Source organism: Pseudocercospora fijiensis (assembly GCF_000340215.1).
Source record: "Pseudocercospora fijiensis CIRAD86 unplaced genomic scaffold MYCFIscaffold_12, whole genome shotgun sequence".
In the NCBI taxonomy this organism is placed as follows: Eukaryota; Fungi; Ascomycota; class Dothideomycetes; order Mycosphaerellales; family Mycosphaerellaceae; genus Pseudocercospora; species Pseudocercospora fijiensis.
In genome coordinates this window covers 1,373,252-1,395,227 of record NW_006921543.1, presented here as the reverse complement: position 1 = coordinate 1,395,227, position 21,976 = coordinate 1,373,252, and the positions used below count along the sequence as shown (strand labels likewise).

The 21,976-nt window shown below is 45.5% G+C and overlaps 6 protein-coding genes across 6 annotated transcripts; 1 reads left to right on the top strand and 5 right to left on the bottom strand.

Annotated features, from left to right (window-relative positions):
- Nucleotides 1-2,116: 2,116 nt before the first annotated feature.
- On the bottom strand, nucleotides 2,117-2,845 carry MYCFIDRAFT_46360 (uncharacterized protein; the record flags this gene model as incomplete). Its single annotated transcript, XM_007933804.1, has 1 exon — nucleotides 2,117-2,845. The coding sequence occupies one exon, from the start codon at nucleotides 2,843-2,845 to the stop codon at nucleotides 2,117-2,119; it is 729 nt and encodes a 242-aa protein (XP_007931995.1).
- Nucleotides 2,846-3,378: 533 nt separating this feature from the next.
- Nucleotides 3,379-4,912, bottom strand: MYCFIDRAFT_46341 (uncharacterized protein; the record flags this gene model as incomplete). Its single annotated transcript, XM_007933803.1, has 5 exons — nucleotides 3,379-3,717; nucleotides 3,772-4,028; nucleotides 4,078-4,446; nucleotides 4,652-4,719; nucleotides 4,776-4,912. 5 exons carry the CDS (start codon nucleotides 4,910-4,912, stop codon nucleotides 3,379-3,381), a joined length of 1,170 nt encoding a protein of 389 aa, XP_007931994.1.
- A 699-nt stretch (nucleotides 4,913-5,611) lies between these two features.
- On the top strand, nucleotides 5,612-7,504 carry MYCFIDRAFT_85113 (uncharacterized protein; the record flags this gene model as incomplete). Its single annotated transcript, XM_007934011.1, has 5 exons — nucleotides 5,612-5,761; nucleotides 5,866-6,032; nucleotides 6,476-6,692; nucleotides 7,053-7,111; nucleotides 7,468-7,504. The coding sequence occupies 5 exons, from the start codon at nucleotides 5,612-5,614 to the stop codon at nucleotides 7,502-7,504; spliced, it is 630 nt and encodes a 209-aa protein (XP_007932202.1).
- Nucleotides 7,505-18,590: 11,086 nt separating this feature from the next.
- Nucleotides 18,591-20,293, bottom strand: MYCFIDRAFT_158278 (uncharacterized protein; the record flags this gene model as incomplete). Its single annotated transcript, XM_007934010.1, has 4 exons — nucleotides 18,591-19,169; nucleotides 19,219-19,562; nucleotides 19,628-20,132; nucleotides 20,180-20,293. The coding sequence occupies 4 exons, from the start codon at nucleotides 20,291-20,293 to the stop codon at nucleotides 18,666-18,668; spliced, it is 1,467 nt and encodes a 488-aa protein (XP_007932201.1). The 3' UTR covers nucleotides 18,591-18,665.
- Nucleotides 20,294-20,303: 10 nt separating this feature from the next.
- On the bottom strand, nucleotides 20,304-20,999 carry MYCFIDRAFT_205501 (uncharacterized protein). The gene has a single exon (XM_007934009.1). The coding sequence runs from the start codon at nucleotides 20,824-20,826 to the stop codon at nucleotides 20,347-20,349; it is 480 nt and encodes a 159-aa protein (XP_007932200.1). The 5' UTR covers nucleotides 20,827-20,999; the 3' UTR covers nucleotides 20,304-20,346.
- Nucleotides 21,000-21,129: 130 nt separating this feature from the next.
- Nucleotides 21,130-21,816, bottom strand: MYCFIDRAFT_146378 (uncharacterized protein; the record flags this gene model as incomplete). Its single annotated transcript, XM_007934008.1, has 2 exons — nucleotides 21,130-21,366; nucleotides 21,421-21,816. The coding sequence occupies 2 exons, from the start codon at nucleotides 21,814-21,816 to the stop codon at nucleotides 21,130-21,132; spliced, it is 633 nt and encodes a 210-aa protein (XP_007932199.1).
- Nucleotides 21,817-21,976: the final 160 nt, after the last annotated feature.

Below are 21,976 nucleotides of genomic sequence, written 5' to 3'. Positions count from 1 at the left end.
AATATAGTATCTAGCTCGTTCTTCTATAACCTGCTAGACATAAAGGACTCTAACGCTAACGCTATTACCCTCGCGCGGCAGGTAACTAAGTAGGTAGCGCCCTTTGTTAATAGTAACCTTAAACGATAGAATAGCCTGCAAACCGATATCTACGCGATAATAAGATCACTCTAGGACCGACTCGCCGAGAATCTACTTACTAAGTATATAATTTGCGTCTTCTACGACTCGTATAGCATATAGCTATATATTAGCGACTAAGGTAACTATTAGAAGGACTCGCACCTGCCGTTCTATAGCGATACGCTCCGAGAGGCTTTATACGTGCTTGCCTTATTTAAGAGGTCGAAGAAGGCTTAGAATATCCTAAAGGCCTTTACTAAGGACAACGAGGCTATTTTAAGGGTATTTGCTATCGCCTGTCTTACTCGCTAGGGGTTATACTATGCTATAATACATAGCCTATTTGTAGCAATAACAACCCTTTAAGACTGCTCGAGGGTTATAGCTTATAGGCTATTCCGAGGCTCGAATAGTCGCCTCGTAAAGGGCGCCTCTACTGCCCTTAAGACTATTAACTCGCCTCTATTCTAGAGCCGCCTATAGAGCCTTTATATACTCCTTTAGCTAATTAACGAAGCACGGCTAGTTAGTAAGAGCGATACCTCTAAGGTTAGCGATATAGTGCCTCGCTAGCGGCAACTACGTCGCTCGATTAAGTAGGCGCGCCTACCTTACTAGAAGGACCTATTATCGCTCTTCGACCTCCGGTTTATTAAGTAAACATAACCCGTCTACTAGGCAGCGTACTCGTTATATATTAACAATCTATTAGTTTCTCGAGAATTTAGTAACCGCGAAGAAGAATGCCGCATTACCTTCTTTAAGCGCTATTTTACCTACGAAGACTACGATCCTTCTATATTCGAGCGCTATCTACGATTTAACGACGAATTTATCGAATTCCGAGACTCTATGTAACGCTTCTTCGCTATTAGCAACTACTACGAGCTTAGTCGGCACCGAGAGCGCGGCAATATTACTACTTATTAGGACTTCCTTACTCGTAAAGCGCCTCTTATAGCGGAAGTCGCCCTCCGCCTATATAGAATACCTACTAACTTAGTGCCTTCCGAGCGAGCCTTTAGCGCTATGAATTTTATATAGAACGACTATCGCTCGAAGCTGTCCGCTACGCGCACCGACGACTATACCTATATCTATATAAATAGCTACGCCTTGCGTAGGCGACTAGTAGAAGAGATAGTAAGATAGCAACGATAAGCTAAGTTACGAGAGATATAGCAGCGATAGTTAGCAACTAAGAAAGAGATTAGAAAGGCGGAATTAGACGCATTGCTTGCCTTCGAAGAAGCTATAATAAATAACTACTACTTGCTACTAAGCGACCCTCGCTATCTCTATATACCTAACCTTAAACAGCTATTTAATCTATATAGTCTATCTTACTACTAAGAAGATAACGACTTCGAAGACGAGCCTATTAATTATAAAGCGCTCTTCGAGGCGATAACGAGTAGTTAACTACTATAGTACTTACTATTCTTTAAGCTAGTTGATAGCTAGGCTTCTACTAAATACGACCCTCTAGTTAGCTATACGCTATTTAGTTAGTCGCTCTTATAAGACAATAATACTAATAACGGCTAGCAATAGCTAGAGACATATAGTAACTATACTAGTGCGGAAGCGCTTAGACAACAAGCGCTCTAACAACGGCCGTATTATTAAGCTTAAGAAGTGGTCTATTCTATAGCAAGAAGTAGTCTATATAGTAGTCTCAATCTATAGCAAGAAGTAGTCTTATTCTATAGCTATATTGCCTTTAATATAGTATTACCTTCTACCTCTAGTTAGCCCTAGTTAGCCTTATATTACTAACAACTCAGTGGACAAGAGCAACGTTATTAACATAGTTAGCAACGTTAGTAACGTTGCTAACAATTAACAACCTGGCACCCCTACTCCTTGCATCTCGACTCATGAGTAGCTCGCCATATTTGACAAGAAAGCACTGCATGCGATCCCAAAGCTCTCTACACATTGCCACAAAATCCCCACTCCCCTACACATCCATCAAACAGCACGCTCCCACTCACGGCAACTCCTTCATCTTCTCCAACAACTCCCCCATATCCTGTACATAAAGATCAAACTCCCCAAAAACATCCGTACAAGGATCATGCTCCTCGAACCTCAAAAACGCCGTCCTAAACCCCGCCTTCCTCGCACCCATCAAATCCCACGCATGAGCCGCAACAAACCACCTCTCTTCCTCCTCCTCCTCCTCATCATGTCCAGCACTCCTCAAAACCCTCTTCGCAAACTCATAAACCCTCCCATCAGGCTTCGCAACCCCCACCTCATCACAAGAAACCAAATGCCCCCCATCCAAAAAAATCCCCGCGCCCTCAAAATACCCCAAACTGATCTCCTTCCCCCCATTCGTAACCCCAAAAACATCCCACCCCGCACCCCTCAACCCGTCAAAACACTCCTTCAACCCAGCCCTGGGCTTCAATGTCTTCATCTCCGCCATAACAGCCTCCACATCCCCCTCACCAATCTCCGAAAGTGGAAGGTCATTCACCGCGCACGCGCGCCGGAACGTAGATTTCAGAATTTGTGCGATGGGCGTGTAGGAGCCGGACATGGATGTGTAGGTGAAATCGCGCTGGGCGGCGAAAAACCAGCCGAAAAAGACGGATTTCGGGGATGCGTTTACTTGGGCGAGTTTGGGGCCCAGACGGGTGTGGATGGCTTGGATGGCGGATTCGAAGGCGAAGCAGGTTCCGAGGATGTCGAAGGAGATGGATTTTGGCATTGTGGTGGAGGGACAGAGGAGGGAGGGGGTGGGAACAGGAGGTTGGTGGGTGGAGGGAAGAGTTTGGAGAGATTGAGGATTTGTTGTTGAAATAGTATGACTTTAATTCCACATCACCGCTTCAGTAATGGTTATGATAGACATGAAGTTGTGGAGGTCGCTCTGCCGGTATGCACAGTGACGTACCGGGATCAATTGAATTTTGCTACGACTGTGAAGACACTGCCGTCGGGTGCGGCGCTCTGTTCTCTTCTGCTGAAGACACTCTCGTGATGATTAGATTCTATCTGCACAATTCCATCCAATGCCGGGAAATGCTATCAAAGGTGTAATGACGCTGCTCGGCCCGCCTGCTGCGCGAAAAATATGTTGCGAGACATCCGAGCGATGGCTCTTTCCTCTATCTGTACATTCCAAGACTGGATAAAGTCTCTGGATTTTGTAATCGTTATTCAACGATCTCGAAAGCCGTCAGCAGCATACCGATGCCGCCTCCAAGATGCGTAAACACTCTGGGATCCCTGGCCGGTCTTTCAGCCGAACGGGGACTTCTTGTAGTCGGTCGGGACGGTCGGCCATACCATGAACAGGACGAGAGTAATTGCCACAACGACTGCTCCAATAACGATGGCTCTGGCGCGAGCTGGATTGTTCTGGCGCATGTTGTTGTAGTAGATCTGAGAGTCGCGGACCGAGTTCTTGATTCCCTCGCCACCGAGCTTGTAGTAAACCAGACCGGCTAAAGCAATCGAGTAACCGAAGAACTGCAGTCCAGAGACTGGATCACCAAAGATGACCATGGATGCCATGACGAGCAAGATATCCTTGAGCACACCAGAAAGAGTAAGTACGACCGCCGAGGTCTTACCAATCTGTGATCTTTGTCAGTATGCTTGCAAACCCTCAGCCCGAAAGGTAGTAGATACCAAGAACACCACGGAAACGTTCAGCGCAAAGGCTACTGCTGCATTTGCGAGGAGAACAAAGATTCCGAGGTTGTAGATGTCGCTCATATGCATCTTTGGAACTTCGAGGAAGAGCGTGATAACGCCGTTGATGACTGCGCAAGCTGGCGCATAGTAGTAAAGGGAGACGAGTGGGTCCATCTTGAACTCTGGTGCGCTGAGGATGCGCTGGACCATGACCAGACGAACGGCCTCGAAGACAATGCCGGCCATTTGGACTGCACTTGATTAGTACTCAATTTCATCCACCAATGCAGCACAACTCACTGAGAAAGCCGATCATGACAAACTGGATCTCTCCGTACGAGGCGATGATCACACCGACAACGATACCAGAGACGTTCGCCAGCTTCTTTGAATCGAAAGGAGTGATGCCGAACATGAAAGTAGCCAGCAAAGTGACAACTGCGTTCGATGCCTTAAGCATCTGAATGAAAGAGACACTGAGGTACAGGTAGGCCACGTTGCCGCAGATCAAACTTGCTGAGAAGAAAAGACCGATAGGCAATATCGCTCGGATGTAGGTGTCCCGGCTCATGGGAACCTTGTGTCGAGAATCCAGTACTGTGGTGAATCGTGCGAGGCCTTGGGTGCAGGCAGTTGAGAAGAACATGTGCCATGTTGTGAGAAAGAGTGCTGTCGGATGTTAGATTGAATCTGCCAAGAACGAGCGCATGCTGAAAACAGAGGCGGAGTTGCAGAGTCGTGCAATCCGACTCCATGTGAAAATGGCATCACAACTTGCATGCTGAATTCTGCCGTGTAGAGACTTACGGAACTCTAGATGGTCATGTCAGCCTTTCTTTGCTCACCATTCCATGCCAAGATCAGATATGCATACCAAACTTTGCTGTGTGCAGAACCCATTTGTTGAACAGAATGACGCTCGCGCTCAAGCTGATCCATAGCCTGATATCGCGTCAGTGCATGCTGTCCATCCTGCGATGCTCTCGTTGGGCGATTACGCGATGTAGAAGGCAGGATGGATGTCGTTCTTAAGCGACGGCTCGGGCTTCCGTGGTGGAGGAGCCGGCTCGGCCTCACCGCCTTCGAGTTTGCGATCCAGCTCGTGAGATTCGCGACTTTCGTTCTGCGCGGCCATTGTGAGTGTGCCGGTGTTGTTGATGGTAGAAAAAAAGCTGAGATGCCAAAAAGGAGAAGTCGTCGGCCTCAACAGCTGGCAAAGAGTTGATCAGGGGTGCGTGGGCCTTGATTGGCTGATATCTCGCTAAAAATGCGGAAGGCAATCACGTTACGCGAGGCGACGAGGGCGATGGAACGCGTGTCATGACATCCTTCCTTCACACAAAACAACACCATCAACTCATTGTCCTCGTGGACATCATCAACACGAAGTCAGGTCCATGCTTGATGCTTCGATGGGTGCACAACGTCGCCTGTCTCCGCTTCGAGGCATTTCTACCTTACACCACATTCTACAGGACACCCGAACGCCACCTTCACGCCTCCTGTCCAATGTCTGCTTGAGTGCATGATCACCCCAGCTCCCATTTCCGACCTCGGAGGACGACGACATCAAGTAGGAAGGTAAATTCTTCGGCGATGGAGTCAGATTTGGCGAAGGAAAACTCTCGTTCTGGACCTTCTCCACGACACTGCCAATCTCACAAGTAACGACCCAGTGTACACCCACCAAATCGCACCAAGTCGAGCTCGGGTGATTGGTTCGTGATTAATCTTCCTTTGCTGCCTCTACGTTGCACGTCAATTGCAGTGATACTTCTGTAGATAAATCACATTGCAGCGTCTGGGTAATTGGCAGGACGTGCCAGCTCCAGCGATGCCGGAAACGTGGACTTTTGAAGCTTCGATCTGGTGGAAGCCGGAGCCAGACCGCTCAGACAACGATCCAGCCTTGTCGAATGCAGAGCGACAAGCCGAAACCGAGTCGAAGGCTGAGAAGGTGGCCGAAATTTTCCGCCCGCACAAGGTCTGAACCATTCTTTCAATGCTGCCTACAATTCTGTCGAAGCTTTGAAACAAGCTGAAAGCGGGACCGATCAACGAGATGACATACAAGCGTATTGCCAAGAGGTGGCCGAACGAGGCGGGCGCGAAGTCGAATTGCGCAGGCAGAGTGCTGAGGTCATGAGCAGATACGAGACGTTCAGTCAAAGTGCGTCAGTGAAGCAAGGTGTCAAGAAGGAGATTAGACATGCCCACAGCGTCGACATTGCTCAAGAGAGCGTTATCATATCCATGTATGTCCTACTGATTCTTGCCTCCCCCAGTCACGTCCGCACCCCAATTGCAGCATCCCAAAACGCCAGGCCCACGATCTGGACGCATGTGCACTTTCACAAAGATCGTCCCGCGTTTGCACGCAGCCCTAGCCAGACACAAAGACACTGTCTGAGACAGACATCCACCTAGTTCCCATACGCCAGTCAAAAGGCAAGAGCTTCCCCCATACCTACGCCTCCATTTCTCGTTCCATTCACCTCTTTGGCTTCCAGCTACTATGCATTGTATACACATTACTCATGAAACTACACTGCACAATCCGATTATTGCACTTCATCGACAATGCCGTTCCGACCAAACACAGGCATTCTCCATAAGCACCCCACCAAGCACCATCGCGAGGCTCGAGTGAACGTACTCTTAAAAGACGTCCAAATGCATTGTGATGTACTTATCTCAGGCTTTCCGCCAACGTCGAGGACGAAGGCGAATTCACTACTGTCGGTCCTCGTCGGGACCAGGCCTCTCTAGAGGCTCGGGCTACTAAGGCCGCAGAGGATCAGGCTGAGCGGGATCGGCTCATCGAAAGCGGCGAAGCCAAGCGTCTCGACTTCTCATCCCATCGCACCCCAGCAGAACACCTCGCCCAACCTACCTCCATTCAGGCGCCCCGCTTTGTAGGCTTGCATGGACCTTCTACCCAAATTTAGTACCTTCTACCTTCCACCTTCTACCTTCCACCTTCTACCTTCTACTCTGTCTCTACGTCCTTACATTATCTCTCCGCCAAGTATACTAATATATATCTGGCTTAGCGGTCTATACTAAGCCTATAGCGAAGCGCCTAAAAGAAAACCGTACGGCTCCTATACAACCGTCCGGTATACAAACGAGAATTCGAATTTATAGAAGTACAACTATACATTAGATAGACAAACCCAAAAAAGCTATTCTACGCAATAATACGATCTTTTAAAATAGCTATACAAAGTATACGTTAAAATGTCAAATTGAAGCTATAGATACGATCTTCTAAGACAGGTCTTCCGGTAACTGCGTTTGTTCTACCCTCCTTTGTATTACTTATATACAAACGGTATGTGAAACGCTAAGTAAATCACGAGCGGACCCTTAGATTAACCGCCGCTCGCACCTCCGACTCTTAGAATACCTATATTCTTAACCCTTTGCCTTTATCTTACTACCGAGGGCTATACTATACTACTAGTATATATATACCTTTACTCGTAGTGATTCCTTTATCTAACACGTTCTTAGACTCGAATAGGCCTAACGAAGGGTCTAGAGAGCCCTTTAGATACCTGTTTGCCTTATCGCACCTCGCTGTCGCACCTCGCCGTCGCCTACTAATAGTATACTACAACTAACCTACCGCGACTAACCTATCGCGAACAACCTATCGCGACTAACCTACTAACAAACAGACAATAGCGCTACCTCCGAGGGGTACTCGCAAGTAGCGCAATAGGGAGAAGAAGGATAGGGCTAAGAAGCGTAAGACTAATAGATAGTAGAATAAATCCGAGCAGCACTTTCTAATAGCACTTCTAGGTCGCGCCGCTATAACTCGAGAGCGCCCGGATTTCAGTTACTTGCTACCGGTCTAGTAGCCTAAGAACAAGCGAGATTATAAAGCATAGTTCTAGATCCGTTACGATCGTATTAACGCCGCCGATAACCTATTATCGTAGGACTAAGTTAAGCAACTCGTGCATAATGCCGTAGCTTCTCTAGAGGCTAAGAATATCTACCGTAATATCGTTACCGCTAGCCTTATTAAGCTATTAGATCGCCTTTATCTAGGAAAAGGATATTAGCCGAAGGACGTCTAGATCGATCTAGTCTTCGCGCTAATCTTCGGCGGTAGCGATGTTCTATAGATCTCGAAGACAGGCGAGGGCAAGAGCTTAGTATTTATAGCCTTTACGTATTTGACTAGCCTTATTACCCTCTAGTTTATACCGCTAAATCGCCTTAGCGAGGAGTAGGCTAAGGTCGTCGAGAACCGGTATTAACAGCTATAGTCAGATAGCTAGTTAGATAGCTAGTTAGATAGCTAGTTAGATAGCTAGTTAGATAGCTAGCCGATCGAGCGAGATAGTATCGTTAACGCTGTCAATATTACCTCCGAAACTATAAGCCTCTATCCTAAGCTATACGACTATATTACTAATAGTAGATATTATTATATTATCCTAAGTCTAGAAACCGGTACTAGTCTAGCCTTTAGGAAGCTACTATAGGACCCTAAGGTTCGTGCCCGCATCGGTCTCGTAGTAATCGATAAAGTCTATCTTATTAACAAGTAGCGTAACTTTCGGAAGGAATATATATAGATCTTCGCTCTACGTAAGTTGCTCCGTAATAATACAGTTTAGCTCGGCTGTTCTGCGACAATGTCCGAGGATATAGAGGACTTTATACTCAAATATAGTAGATTTCGTCTAGTTAGTAATTAGCTATTCTAGACTAAGATCATTCGTAGCAGTGTCGATCGTCTAGATACTACGTATATCCTACGTACTATTCTAAAGAATTAGCTCCGCTTATACGAGTACCTGTATTTCGCTATCGATAGTGCATTCGACCTAGAGACTAAGGAAGCTACGCCGATAAACATTAAGAAAGCCCTCTTGTTTATTAATAGTCGTAAGTATGTCTAGGATCTAGCTAATGTTATTCGGTATTAGCTAGTCGCAACGACTGCTAAGTATAGGGACTAGAAGAAACGATATATATAGGATAACAAAGGTATTAATATATATACTATAGTAACATTCTATACTAGCAGTATCGCTAAGCGAGACTAGAAGCGCCGGTACAACCGCTTCTATAAGACTGCAGAGCATCTAGATAGGCTATCGGAACACCGGATTATAGTTGCTACTACTGCTTTTAGTATTAGCCTAAATGTACTAGACATTAAGCTTGTTTGCTAGACTAGGTTTACTCTTACGCGCGACATCGAGGATGTTATCTAACGTCTTAGCCGTACCGGTCGTACTATTCTACGTAGTTTAGCCTTTATCTTCCTACTATACTACATCGATAATCGTCTTAAGTAGCCGCGGCTAGAATCTAACTACCCGGCAATTAAGCCTCGCCGACGTAGATCGTATAGAGCATTCCGGCTATTAGGGCTCCGCTAGTCTAAGCTTCTAGGAGAAGATGCTAATACGCTAGGTGCTCGAGAAGCCGCTAATAATAATAATAATAATAATAGCGATAGAAACTACTAGACTAAGAAAGAGATAGAGCTTCGCGATAAGATTCCTCGGATTTAGCGGGAGTTCTAGAATAACTATCTACGCGAACAATACGGTATATGTCTACGCAAAGTCGTCCTTCGCTATCTCGGTAAGGATAAGGTAGTATATACCTAGCAACCACTAGTAGTAGAAGATTGCTATAATATCTGTAACCTAGAACTAGACGCTCTTTATATCGATATACCTCTAGAGGGTATTACTCCCCCGAAATTCAAGGCTCCGAGAGCCGGCACTCGTCTAGCAATTAGATTTAGTATACTAAAGGATTGGATATTAAAGCGGCCTGCCCTTTAGTATCTAGATTAGTTAAGCCGTATTCGATTCGACCTTCTATCGACTAAGGTTATAGAGGATCCGATTCTAGCTAATATCGCTAATATCTTTACTACTGCTAACTTAGTTAATAAATAGAACGAGAGTGTTACTATCGATTAGGATCTCCTTAAGCAGAAGGCGCTAGTATTTGTAGACTAGTTCGAGAAGCTTTAGTAGTACGAGCAACTATTCGCTACCTTTTAGCTAATCGATACTCTAAAAAGCCTTAGTCTAGAGGTATTAACTAAGTAGCGTACTATTTATAATACGAGGAAGAGGGCCGAGGAAGATAGATAGAAGAAGGCCGAGGAAGAGGCTACTCGAGAAGCGGCTCGCAGCGCCCTAAATATACGTCTATCGGATACTATACTGCTACCTATAATGCCCTTTACTCTATAGTAGCGCGCTACTGCTCTAAATGAGTTGAGAAGCGGTATTGTAGGCTCTGCTAGCGTATAGGCTAACCTCCTTTATAGCCGTAATACTTAGGTATTAGGAACTCGAGGCTAGGAGCGCCTAGGCTTATCTAGTAGTCTTAGTCTACGTACTCGGCGACAGCTACCTCTACAGATTAATCCGACTACTAAACAGGTATATACTCGAGCTAAGCGGATTCTTAGTACCGTCTCTCGTACTAACGAGGAGCGAGGTCGCGTATTGCGTACTAAGCGTAGACTCTCGGAAGCGGGTCGACGCATAATAGGCTCTTAAGGTAGCTCTCCTAGCAGGCGTTAATGCTACAATTAGCGGTAGAATAGCCCTAGAAATTGCGGTAGAATAGCGCTAGAAATGGCACTAGAAATGGCACTAGAAATAGCACTAGAAATAGCACTAGAATAGCACTAGAATAGCACTAGAATAGCGCTAGAAATGGCGCTAGAAATAGCGCTAGAAATGGCGCTAGAAATAGCGCTAGAATTAGCATTTAATAAGGTCCTTCCTTACTACCCTTCTATTATATCCTTATAAGCTCGCTAAGTCCTTGTCCTATCCCCGGAAAAGTGAGCCGTAATACTACGCTCGATCGCGTTGCTTCTATAAGAGCTAGCGTATAATATAGGATACCTAGTTAAGTTGCTTCTACGAGAGCCGGTGTGTAATATAGGATGCCTAGTTAAGTTGCTTCTACGAGAGCCGGTATATAATATAGGATGCCTAGTTTAGCTGCTTCTGCGAGAGCTAGCCTAGTTTAGCTACTTCTACGAGAGCTAGCCTAGTTTAGCTACTTCTACGAGAGCCGGTATATAATATAGGATACCTAGTTGAGCTGCTTCTACGAGAGCTAGCGCTAGAATTAGCGCTAGAATTGGCATTTAATAAGGTCCTTCCTTACTACCCTTCTATTATGTCCTCGTAAGCTCGCTAAGCAGGCTCTTCTATTATGTCCTCGTAAGCTCGCTAAGTAGGCTCTTCTATTATGTCCTCGTAAGCTCGCTAAGCAGGCTCTTCTATTATGTCCTCGTAAGCTCGCTAAGTAGGCTCTTCTATCGTGTCCTTATAAGCTCGCTAAGTAGGCTTTTCTATTGTGTTCTTTGCGACGAGGGTTTGTAGATAGTCGTAGGTATCGATAGTCGTAGGTGTCGATAGTCGTATATATCGATAGTATATAAGAGCTAGGCGAGAAGCGTAAATTCGAGGAAGCGATAAGGATACCGAGTCCCGCTAAGACCCCGGATTTAGTATAGTAGAGCGCTTAATTGGTAGGATTAAACGTTACAGCTGCTTCCTTCCGCGCATTTATAATACCGACTTTCCCGACTTTTACGACTTTTACGACTTTTACAATAGCATATTACTAATATAGCGAGATACGTCGATTAAGCGCATTTCTAGCAAATAGCGCTAACAAAAGTGTCTAACACGATAACGACGGCCGCCTTAGGCACTAAGAACCGCCTCCGAAACCCGAGAAGTTACTAATACTAGCGAGAAGTTACTAGCGAGACTAGCGAGAAGTTACTAGCGAGAAGTTACTAGCGAGAAGTTACTAGCGAGACTAGCGAGACTAGCGAGACTAGCGAGACTAGCGAGACTAGCGAGACTAGCACTATACTTATTGCACCGTATGCTCTTATAGGCACTATAATATATACGGCAAGGATAGATACGTAGGGCGATAATATATATCGAGCGTAAGCACTCTTCGAGAAGCTACGATAGCCCTCTTACGTTAACGCCCTCTATTGCTTAGACTCTCCCTAGAACGATCATTCCGATAACTAGTTACTATATAAGGCAGAGAAAACGAATAGTAGCGTCCGGGGATCTAATTAACTAGCGGCACTAAGCGGCTATAGAAGTATACACTCCGAAGCACACTAGTATTACACATAGCCTATATGCTACGCGTAATGCGTAATAATTAACGCATTCTATTACTAACTATAGTACGCGAGGTGTATAGGAAGGGACTTATTAAGCGAAATACGACAGCGATCGCTAAAGCGACACTTATTAGTACCTAGACAACAATAGAGTGTAACCGCGCCCTTAGTGTTAGAGACACTGCGAAAAAAAAGGTTATCGAGCGCGTTGCAGTCGTATAGCAATGTTAATGCGCTTGCTAGAAGAGGAGGCGCACTGCAGTCGGATAATAGTCTTAATACGCTTACTAGAAGGGGAGGCGTACTATAGTCGAATAGCAGTCTTAATACGCAAAGGGCTATAGTCGTATAGTAGTAGTAAAGACTAAGACTAAGCGCCTTCGGGCTTAAGTATACTAGAGGCCCTTACGCAACGACTAAGGTTATTATAACTAACAGTCCTAACGAAGGCGTTACGCCGACTTAACTAGATGCGTTCTCGAGAGCTATTATCCTATAAAGAATCCGAACGTAGGAAGCCTATAGCCGCTACTTAAGGTATACCTCTCTAAAGAGTTTTTACCGAGTTAGGCCTAGCCGCTACTTAAGGTGTACCTTACTAAAGAGTTTTTACCGAGTTAGGCCTGTAGCAATACTACGAACCTATTAACCTACTTAGTCTATTAACCCACTTAGTAGGAGAGTCGCTATCGAGCCGCTACTTAAGGTATACCTTACTAAAGAGTTTTTACCGAGTCAGACCGTTAGCCGCATTATAGGTGTACCTTACTAAAGAGTTTTTACCTCCGCTAATCTATCTAAGACCTCTGCAGTTTGTACTACGATGTTCTAACAAAAACTATACTCTTTCGGTTAAATGCGCAGTCGGCGCCCGCTAAAGCTATAGAAAACAACCCACTCGCTAGGAGAGTCGCCTTCGTAACGTCTTGCGTCGATAAAGCCTATCGGAGACTAAAAGGACTAAACAAACTACCTGCCGAGGAACCTTAACTAACTTAAGCGGCTCTATCGGTAGCAAGCCGTAGGACTAGTTAGGAGATAGTATTAATCGCTATAGAGCTACCTATATGCGACAAAGAGGTATCGACACTGTTGCTATTAAGAGCCGACAGCTAGTGTATTGCTAGGGGTGTTAGTGTGTTAGTGTGTGTATAGAAGAAGAAGAAGTTAAGATTAGAAAGCGGATGTCTATATACGCCTCGTAGGTAAGGTTTGCCTCTACTAATAGGATTGCGCCATTTACGCTATAATAGTAAGGCAACAATAACGGCTATACATTATCGCACTTTCAACGTAACGCAATAGCCGCCGACTGCTACTAGTTGAATGCCTAAGGCTAGAATTGCTAGCGATAAGAGGCATAGGCAAGGACTTCGTATTAGGCTATAGCTAGTTTGAAAAGCTCTTCGGCACGATGATTATAACGACTATTTAGAATGTGCTCTGCGCTCGTTAGCCGACGCAGCTCTTTATTAAAATTACCGGAGGCCTCCTTTAGCATTAGGCGCTCTAAATTTATACAAACGCTGGTTATCAAACTATTATCGTACGCCTAGCCTAGCCTAGCCTAGCCGGCTATTAAGCCATTATCGTACGCCTAGCCTAGCCTAGTTAGCTATCAAACTATTATCGTACGCCTAGCTAAACCCTTCGTAGCCGGCTATTAAGCTATTATCGTACGCCTAGCCTAGCCGGCTATTAAGCCATTATCGTACGCCTAGCCTAGCCGGCTATTAAGCTATTATCGTACGCATAGCCTAGCTAGCTATCAAGCTATTAAGCTATTATCGTACGCCTAGCCAAACCCTTCGACTTTATAAACACCCCCGACGAGGCACGCACTCTAGTCTACCGCTACTACTTCGCCGCCAACCGCCTAGTTGACGGGGCTATCGTTATCGGCGGCAAGCGCACTTAGAAGATAAAGCTAGTACCTAAGAGATGAAGCTAGTAAGGAAGGCCTAAATAGTAGATATAGCAGGTTAGATTACTATAAACGAATACAAAAGCTATATTCATTTATTCCTTAGTCGCTACAACCGCTACCCTTATCTATATCTTAGTTACCGCCTATCGTATCGACTACTTTAACCTCTATATCGATAAGCTAAGCCTATCTATTAGCACGTTAGATAGTATCGACCTACTTAGAATCGGTCTTATCGATAGTAGTATCCTATATATTGCTACGATTAGTCGTAGCCTTACGACTAGCCTTAGCAGCCTCTATATCCTCTACGACCGCATCCGTAACGGTAGAACGACCTTCGAAGTACTCCTTATTACTTTAGTTGAATGTAGCGACCTTCTCGCGGATCTGATCGCTACTAAGCTGCTAGATATCGTCCGATATATGCCTACCGTTATTGCTATGCGGAGCTATAAAGCTATCCGAGAACAGCTTCTCTACGCGGCTAAAGACGTTAATAGCCGTATTCTTATAGGTATAGTAACTGCTTAGCTTAATACTAGTAAAGGAGGTTATTATATTACGTAGTATACGAGCCGGCTCGCGGTTAAGTACGATCTTCTTAAAGGTTGCTAGCAGGTTATAAGTCGAGTTACCGATGCGATTAATGTCTTCTAAGTACTCGTAGTTATAGATCTCGAGCTGCTTATCCGCCGCTATTGCATAACCTTTCTTCCTATTAGTAATAATACTAGAAGACAGAATAGCTTCTTAGAGGACATTATTATAGCCTAGACTAAGTAGCTATCGCTTATATATTATTATCCGACTATAATTTCCCTACTTAGTACCGAGGAAACTAGGGATTAAATAGTCGACGGATCGACGGAGATAACTAATATCTGCGTTACAGACCCCGAGGCGTAGGGTAAGGAATATCTCAATCTCCTGTATTATCCGAGCTATAGTAGTATACTAGGTATTAGGTGCCGGCTCACTAACGCGGTGCGGCAAGCTACGCTATACCTCGATAGATAGGAGCTTCTTATAGATGTCCTATACTATCTCTAGGTATTGCTAAGCGGTTAGCCTAGACAGGGCCTCCTTAACTACATCTATACGGCTCTCCTTACTAGAGATTACAACGCGGCCCTACTTAGACAACTACTTAATAGCCGTACCGATACTACGAGCCCGGAATATAGTCTTAAGAAGCCGAAGGATCTCGAAGAATTTTAGCTTAGTACTACTAACCTTGTTCTCGCTATACTAGAATGCAGCATCGCCCTTTGCTGTCTAAGCGCTTAGAAGAGGCTTCCTATCGCTGTTCTTATCCTAGTGCGTACGTAGGACAGTAAATGCATAGTTTATTATAGTATAGAACTAGGCTAGCGATATAAGGAGGCTGTCGCGCTTATCGTACGGGTCCTTATTCTCGACACTCTCGTTACGTATACTATACCTACGCACGACGGTTATATTGTCGCTATTCTATATATATAGAGGTCCCTCTAGCCCGCTCGCAAAGTCCTTATCGCGGTCTAGGTCCTAGAACTTAAGCAGGATCTCGTCCTATATAGCATATATGCCCTTAATAGTCGCCTCGTCGTTAAAGGAAACAGGCTACGAATACACCTCTATACGGGCCGGGTCCAACTCATCGATTACTAGCTATACTAGTCGCTTTAGATTACTACCGCTATTCTCGAAAATTGCCTTTACGGCCTCTAGAAACGTATACGTAATAGCCTTATCGATGTAGAAGAGCGCAGTCTTAATACTAATATCGGAAACCTCCTCTCTATCCGGTCGTATTGCCTTATCTTTATAGATATTCTTAAAGATGTTATTAGCGTTTAGCGGCTTATCGTAATGGATTATCTTCTTCTTTAGGCCACCCTTCGGAATGCGCTTGTTAACGGCTATATACGAGGTAGTTATAGCCACTATCTAGTTAGTATCGCTAGTAGCCTAGTCGGTACGGTTCTGTATCTAATTGAAATTGTCGATAGTACTACTATACTGCTTATCGGGGTAGTTGTACAGCTTAGCAATTTGCGTCTCTATATAATTAGCATTCTTATCTATTAAGATCTAGATAGTCTAATATACTAGAGTAATGTTTAGGTTGTTTAAGACCTCGATCGTACGACGACTCGTACTATTGCTAACGAGGAATATTCTAAGGGCCTTTAGAAAGAATAATGCCTTAATATAAGATATAGAATATAGGACTTAAGAGGTTAGTATCGTCGTACGCTTCCGTATAACATTACGCTTGTCCGCGAACTTAGTCCGGTACTAGTAATAATCGCGACGTACGTTAGGTAGTAGATCCTAGCCGAGCAACTAATGCTATATAGGAGCGACCTATTAGATAGCATCGTCTATATCTCCGAGGTCGATTTCGAAGTTACAGAACTCCGGTTTATATATACCAAACAAATCCTTGCTAATAAGGTTCTTTAGCTTATTGCGAACAATACGAGCACTAAACAGGCGATCTTCTAGGAAGGCATCGATAACAGCCTAGAGGTTCTTCTCGTATTGCTTAGAGCGCTTAGTAGTCTTGCGAGTTTTAGTAGACGTAGATGCTTTGTCGCCCGGCTTACCGACTAGATACTTAATAAAGTAGGTTATACTAACCTTGTTCTTTACTATAGTATCCTTTAGCTCCTTATAATACTTATCGAGGAGCCGCTTAAGCGCAACGTCTTTGCTAGCACGGCGTGCCATTTCTAGGGCCTCTTTATCTTTATCTTTATCTTTATCTTTATCGACCGTATCGTCTTTATCGCGAGTATCTAACTCCTCGTTACTGCTAAGATCTTCGTCTTCTTCGCTAAGGTCTTTATCTATAGTCTCCGACTCCGACTGCTTATCTTCGAAGTCGCTAACCCTAGGTATATCCGCTAGTCGTATAATAGTCTCTAGTATATCGCTTAGGAAGCCGCTTATAGAGTGTATCGGCAATACTGCTATCTATCTAGGAAGAGGTAGACCGACTAGAGCGTGCTAATAACCTAGCTAGCCTAGAAGTAGCGCATTATCTAAATCCTAGTCTATTAGATCGCCGCTATCGTCTTGCTACTAAGGCGGAAGGATTAGATTGCCTTTATCGTCGTAATTATATACCGTTATCTTACTAGAAGGTTCGTTAGACATCTTAAAGGGTAGTAGTAGCGGTAGTGCTAGCGGTCTGCTAGCGGTAGTAGCAGCGGTAGTAGCAGCTGTAGTAGCAGCTATAGTAGCAGCGGTAGTGCTAGCGGTCTACTAGCGGTAGTAGCAGCGGTAGTAGTAGCTATAGTAGTAGTGCTAGCAGCGACTTTTAGGTGTTTTAACCTTAGCTTTAGAGTCGCGTCTACTATATAGTAGCAACTTAACAACTACACCTCGGATAGACTTATGCTATACACAAAAGGTATTTAGAAATAGTCTACGAAGGACCTCGAAGTATCGAGTCGGCTATAGGAAGGTTATCGATTGCCCTCGAAGGCTATAGAGCGGTTAGTAGGCGTCGGACGGAATTTTCGCCTATCTAAACAATAATTACCGGCGTTAGGAGAAGGACCTCTAAGTATTAGCTAGGCGATGCGGTGTATTATATATTGAGGTATTTCTAGCAGTGTAGCTAGCCGCCTAGCAATCCGGACAGCTACAGTCGAGTCGGCTTAGTAGAATAGCGAAAACTTAACGCGCTAACGTCGTACAGACTTGTTTAATAGGTAGAATAAAGCGCAATTAGCAGGGCTATAACCTCTGCTATTTAGAATGTCTTGTACACGTTATAGTGTTATATTAGTGTTTAGCAGGCTAGTTTCGTACGGGTTTATATTAGGCTCGTAGGCGAAGAATTAGGTAGAGTGCTCGTAATTAGTTATCGGTAAGTTCGGAAGCTAGCCCTAATTACTAATCTATTACGTACACTCGGTCGCAATATAATCCCTATTTACCTTTACGCAACTCAATTCTTTATATCTACGAGCCTAAATAGAGGTAGCGCCTAACAAGCCCGAGACGCTTAGCGTTAACGAGAAAATTAAGAGCGCGAAGCCCGCCGTCAAGCTGCAGCTTAGCGTCGCGAGGCGAATTATTAAGAGTTCTTAGTTCGTTAAGCTAACCGCGATCGTCGGTAGGCTAAATAGGAAGCTAGGAAGCTCGCGAAGCTAACTCGGAAGGCTAAGTAGCGAAGGTATAGGAATAGTAGTATATATCGTCCTAAAGCTACGCTATAGGGTAGAAGCTAAGGAGGCTTAGCGCTAGGTACGTAGCCGAACTATATAGCCTATAAGTACCGCTTAGTAAGCGCGGATACTTCCGATTTTATATCGCTATATAATACTAGTAAATAGACGCGCTAGTATAGTAGTTTTAATATATTATATACGCTCGAGGACTTTATACGTAAAAGCTAGAATTATTACTAAAACTAGGCAAGTATAACTACTAGTAAGCTATATATATAACTAATACGATATAAAAGACTTAAAAGTATAAGCGTTAATTTTAGGGATTAAGGCTAATCCGACTTTCTACTTTCTAATAATTTCTATTTTAATATTCGTATTCGTACCTCGTATAGCAAAGTTAGAGATAATATACTATCTACCGGTATATAGAAGCTAAGATCTAGAATAGAGGATACTTACTATACTTCCTTTACTTAGTCTATATTTTCGTACTTTCTAGAATCGTCTTTAAAACGTTACGAGTTATACTAGGACTCTTAAGACGTCTATAAAACACTATAGCTAGCGTATTCTTTTACCTAAAGATCTACTATTAGAGTATACTCCTCTAAAAAAATCAATCCTAAGCCCCTCTCCTAAACCCCCTCCCCCTAAACCCCCTACTCCTAACAACAAACGCCCCGCGATCAATAGTGTTAATAACAACAAACCCGGACGGAAACGTAAAATGACTCCAAGTCCCCGCATCCCAAGTGGCAACCCCTCCCCCGGGCATATTGTCATCCGGAGGAAAAACATCAAAAAACGCAACCTCCTCCACATTCCCGCCCGTAGGATCCTCGGGGATACCACTGACATCCAAAATTCTTAAACCGGCTTGGTAATTTGATTGGTAGGCGAGACCGTTGTGGATGAATTGGTTGTGGTCGACGGACCGGATGGAGGATTTGTAGTAGCCGGTTTGCACCGGGTTTTCCAGGTCTTCGATGCTCCAGATGTAGGTGACTGCGAAGCCGTCGGAGGCCGGGCCGGGGTTTGTGTTTTCGGGGTCGATGACGCCTTCGTCGATTTCGTCGTCCATCAGGAGGTGGGATTGCCATTGAGGGTCGAGGACCCAGCCTTGATGCTAGGGGATTGTTAGTGAGATGTGGAGGGTGGATGGGAATGAGATGTACCGTGTAGGTCGCGCCGACGTAGGTGGTGCGTGAGATTATGGTCGCGGCTTGGGGACCTGTTTTGTTGGTAACGTCGTAGATTGTTAGAGTGTCCTCGTTGTATCCATAACAGATGTCTCTCCCATCGTAGCGAGTGTCAGGACCTCGGTATACAATGCATTGAGCATCATGCACGTAGCCATCTTGAGGAGCACAGCCTGTCTTGTAAGGGTTGGTCGGATCGTCCATGTTGATAAAGATGAGGCCGGATGCACATGCATCGGATCTTGGAGCAGCGCCAACGGCCACAGCATAGTTCTTCTCCTCGTTGACAACGACATTGTGCGAACGGCCGAGGGGCAGATCTGAGAGGGTCCAGCAAACATATAAGGGTATCGTCATTACACTCGCCGCTCACCTGTGAAAAGACCGGTCAGGTCAGAGCTTGTGGAGAAAACCTTGGGGCTACCCGGATCGATGTCCAGAAGCCTTCGCATGTCGAAGATTTGAATTCCGTGGCCGACGCCCTCCGACCCGATCATCATATAAGGTCCATTAGATTTGATCTCCCGCCAGATGACGGGATCTGCTTGAGCTGGCAGTCTGCCAAGGTAGCTCAGCACGCCTTTGCTTGTGACTTCTGCGAATGCCGCGCCGTCGGTTTGGCCGATGGCAATGAATTCTCGACCGTCATCAGAAACCCAGCCCCAACTACCAGAACCTTCGCCATCGTTGCTGCCAAGCTCCTCGTGCGTCTTGTAGTCGTACGTGTCAATGTTCTTACACTTGTAGGTTTGGTCGGCATCACCAGGAACTACTTCAGCGACGCCATCAACGCACGGCACGCTGGCCCGGCCGTTGCGTGAGTTCTCGTTCCAGCCATTCCATTTAGCGCTATCGTAGTCGCCAGCAGCTCTGCGTTTTGCCCATGCAGCCTGGTAGGATTAGAATCGGTACATGTTCGCGGTCATGGTCCATGTACCTCTTTTGCTTGCATCATCTGGGCCATTACCTCGCCAGACTCATACTGTGCTTTGCTATACTGGGCGGCATGTGCCGCTGACAGCAGACATGCCGCTGGAAGAGCGAACTTCATAATCGCGGAATAAAGAATGTGAGAATGAAGGAAGACTGGCGCAACTTCGAATATCAGGAGTTCGTGCAGGCCTTATACCCGCCACGCACGAAAGCATCACCGACTTGTGTATAGTCTTGGCCCATTCTTCTCTTCACACCATGATAGGCGGAGCAAGTGCTTGATGAGGAAGGTAGCAGGCAGAGATCAGTGCATCTGTACTGCCACAAGCACATGTTTGGCTCGATCACAACGCAGCACAGGTCTGCTCGAAGAGATTTTGTACCGAGACCCGTTTTCATGGCTCTTGTGCTCTCCACGTATGCCGCATCCTCCAATGGCACATGCGCTGCAAAATTACGACTCCTACCAGAACGATGGCTGGTGTGGCCTGGACTGTATGCACGCCGGATGATCCATTCATGCTCTTTCACGCAATCGTATTCGGAGGGTGGGATTGCATCCATCGTGCTGGTACGAGTGGGTGTGGTGTGGGTGGGGAGTCGCGGTGGCTGTGACAGCTCCATTCTTCGTGCGGTCGATCGGCTCGCCATTCCCAGCGCGAATGTCGCTTCTCTGTATGACTGTTATACGACAGCAGCCATCAGCAATCGTTCGTCCAAAGATCTCGACGATGTTCGTAACAGCTGAGGTTGTGCGATGTCCCAGACACCGAAACAAGGTCCTACATTCAATTTCCGCAATGTACACTCATCCCGGCACCGCTTCATCTTACAAGTGCGCCAAAGGCTTTCTTTGATGAGAGAAGACTGCGAAGTAGGAAGATTTAGGGCATAGAATACAGAGCTTGAACGTGGGCAGAAAACCGCCTTTCCTAAGATTTCCGACACGACCACTCAAAAATCATCCTCATCGCGCAACCGAAATCCACCAGAGACCGCTCGTGGAAAAAATCCATCTGGGTCGTACTTCCTCGCCACATCTTTCAAAAACCGAAAGTTCGTCACTCCATAGCTCGCCAAAGGATCTTGAAACGGTGCGGCATAGTTGAGGTATTGGAACGGATATCCCACATCGTGGACATTAATGTATTCATCAACCCCATCCAGCCAAGTCCGAACAGCTCGATATACCTGTGCAAATCTCATCAGCGAAGCTCGGGGACTTTTGAAGACAGAATAACTGACCTCGTCATCGTAGATTTCGTCTTTCCAAAGAGGCATGAGGAACACGATGACGAGATCATCATCCGTAGAATTCAACCCCATAACATTCCCACCACTCCTCGCAAACCCACGATCCCGGTACGCTTTCGGCAAAGGTTCATACTGAACATCCCAAATCAGATCAGGAACATGACGAAAGTCCGCATAGACAGAATTCGTAATGCGATGCACCTCTTCCAACGCCTCCCCACCAGCTTGAATCGTAACCGTAGCGGACAACACCCTCGAAACAGCCGGAACAGCACCAGGATACTCCGCAAACGTCGTCGGTCCAAACGTACTCGCAATCGACTGATTCCTCAAATCCACGAAATTTTGTAGACTCGCATGTCCATCTTTCCCATCACTCGCAGTCATCCAAATCAAAACCTGCGACGATTGAGAAGAAGAAGAACTCACGAATTCCAGCGCCAAAGCCACATCCTCATCTCTGCCTGCATCTGCCATAAACCCATCGAAATTCTGAAGAACTCGATCCGTAGCATTGCGGGTAAAAGAATGTAACCTCCAAAAATTC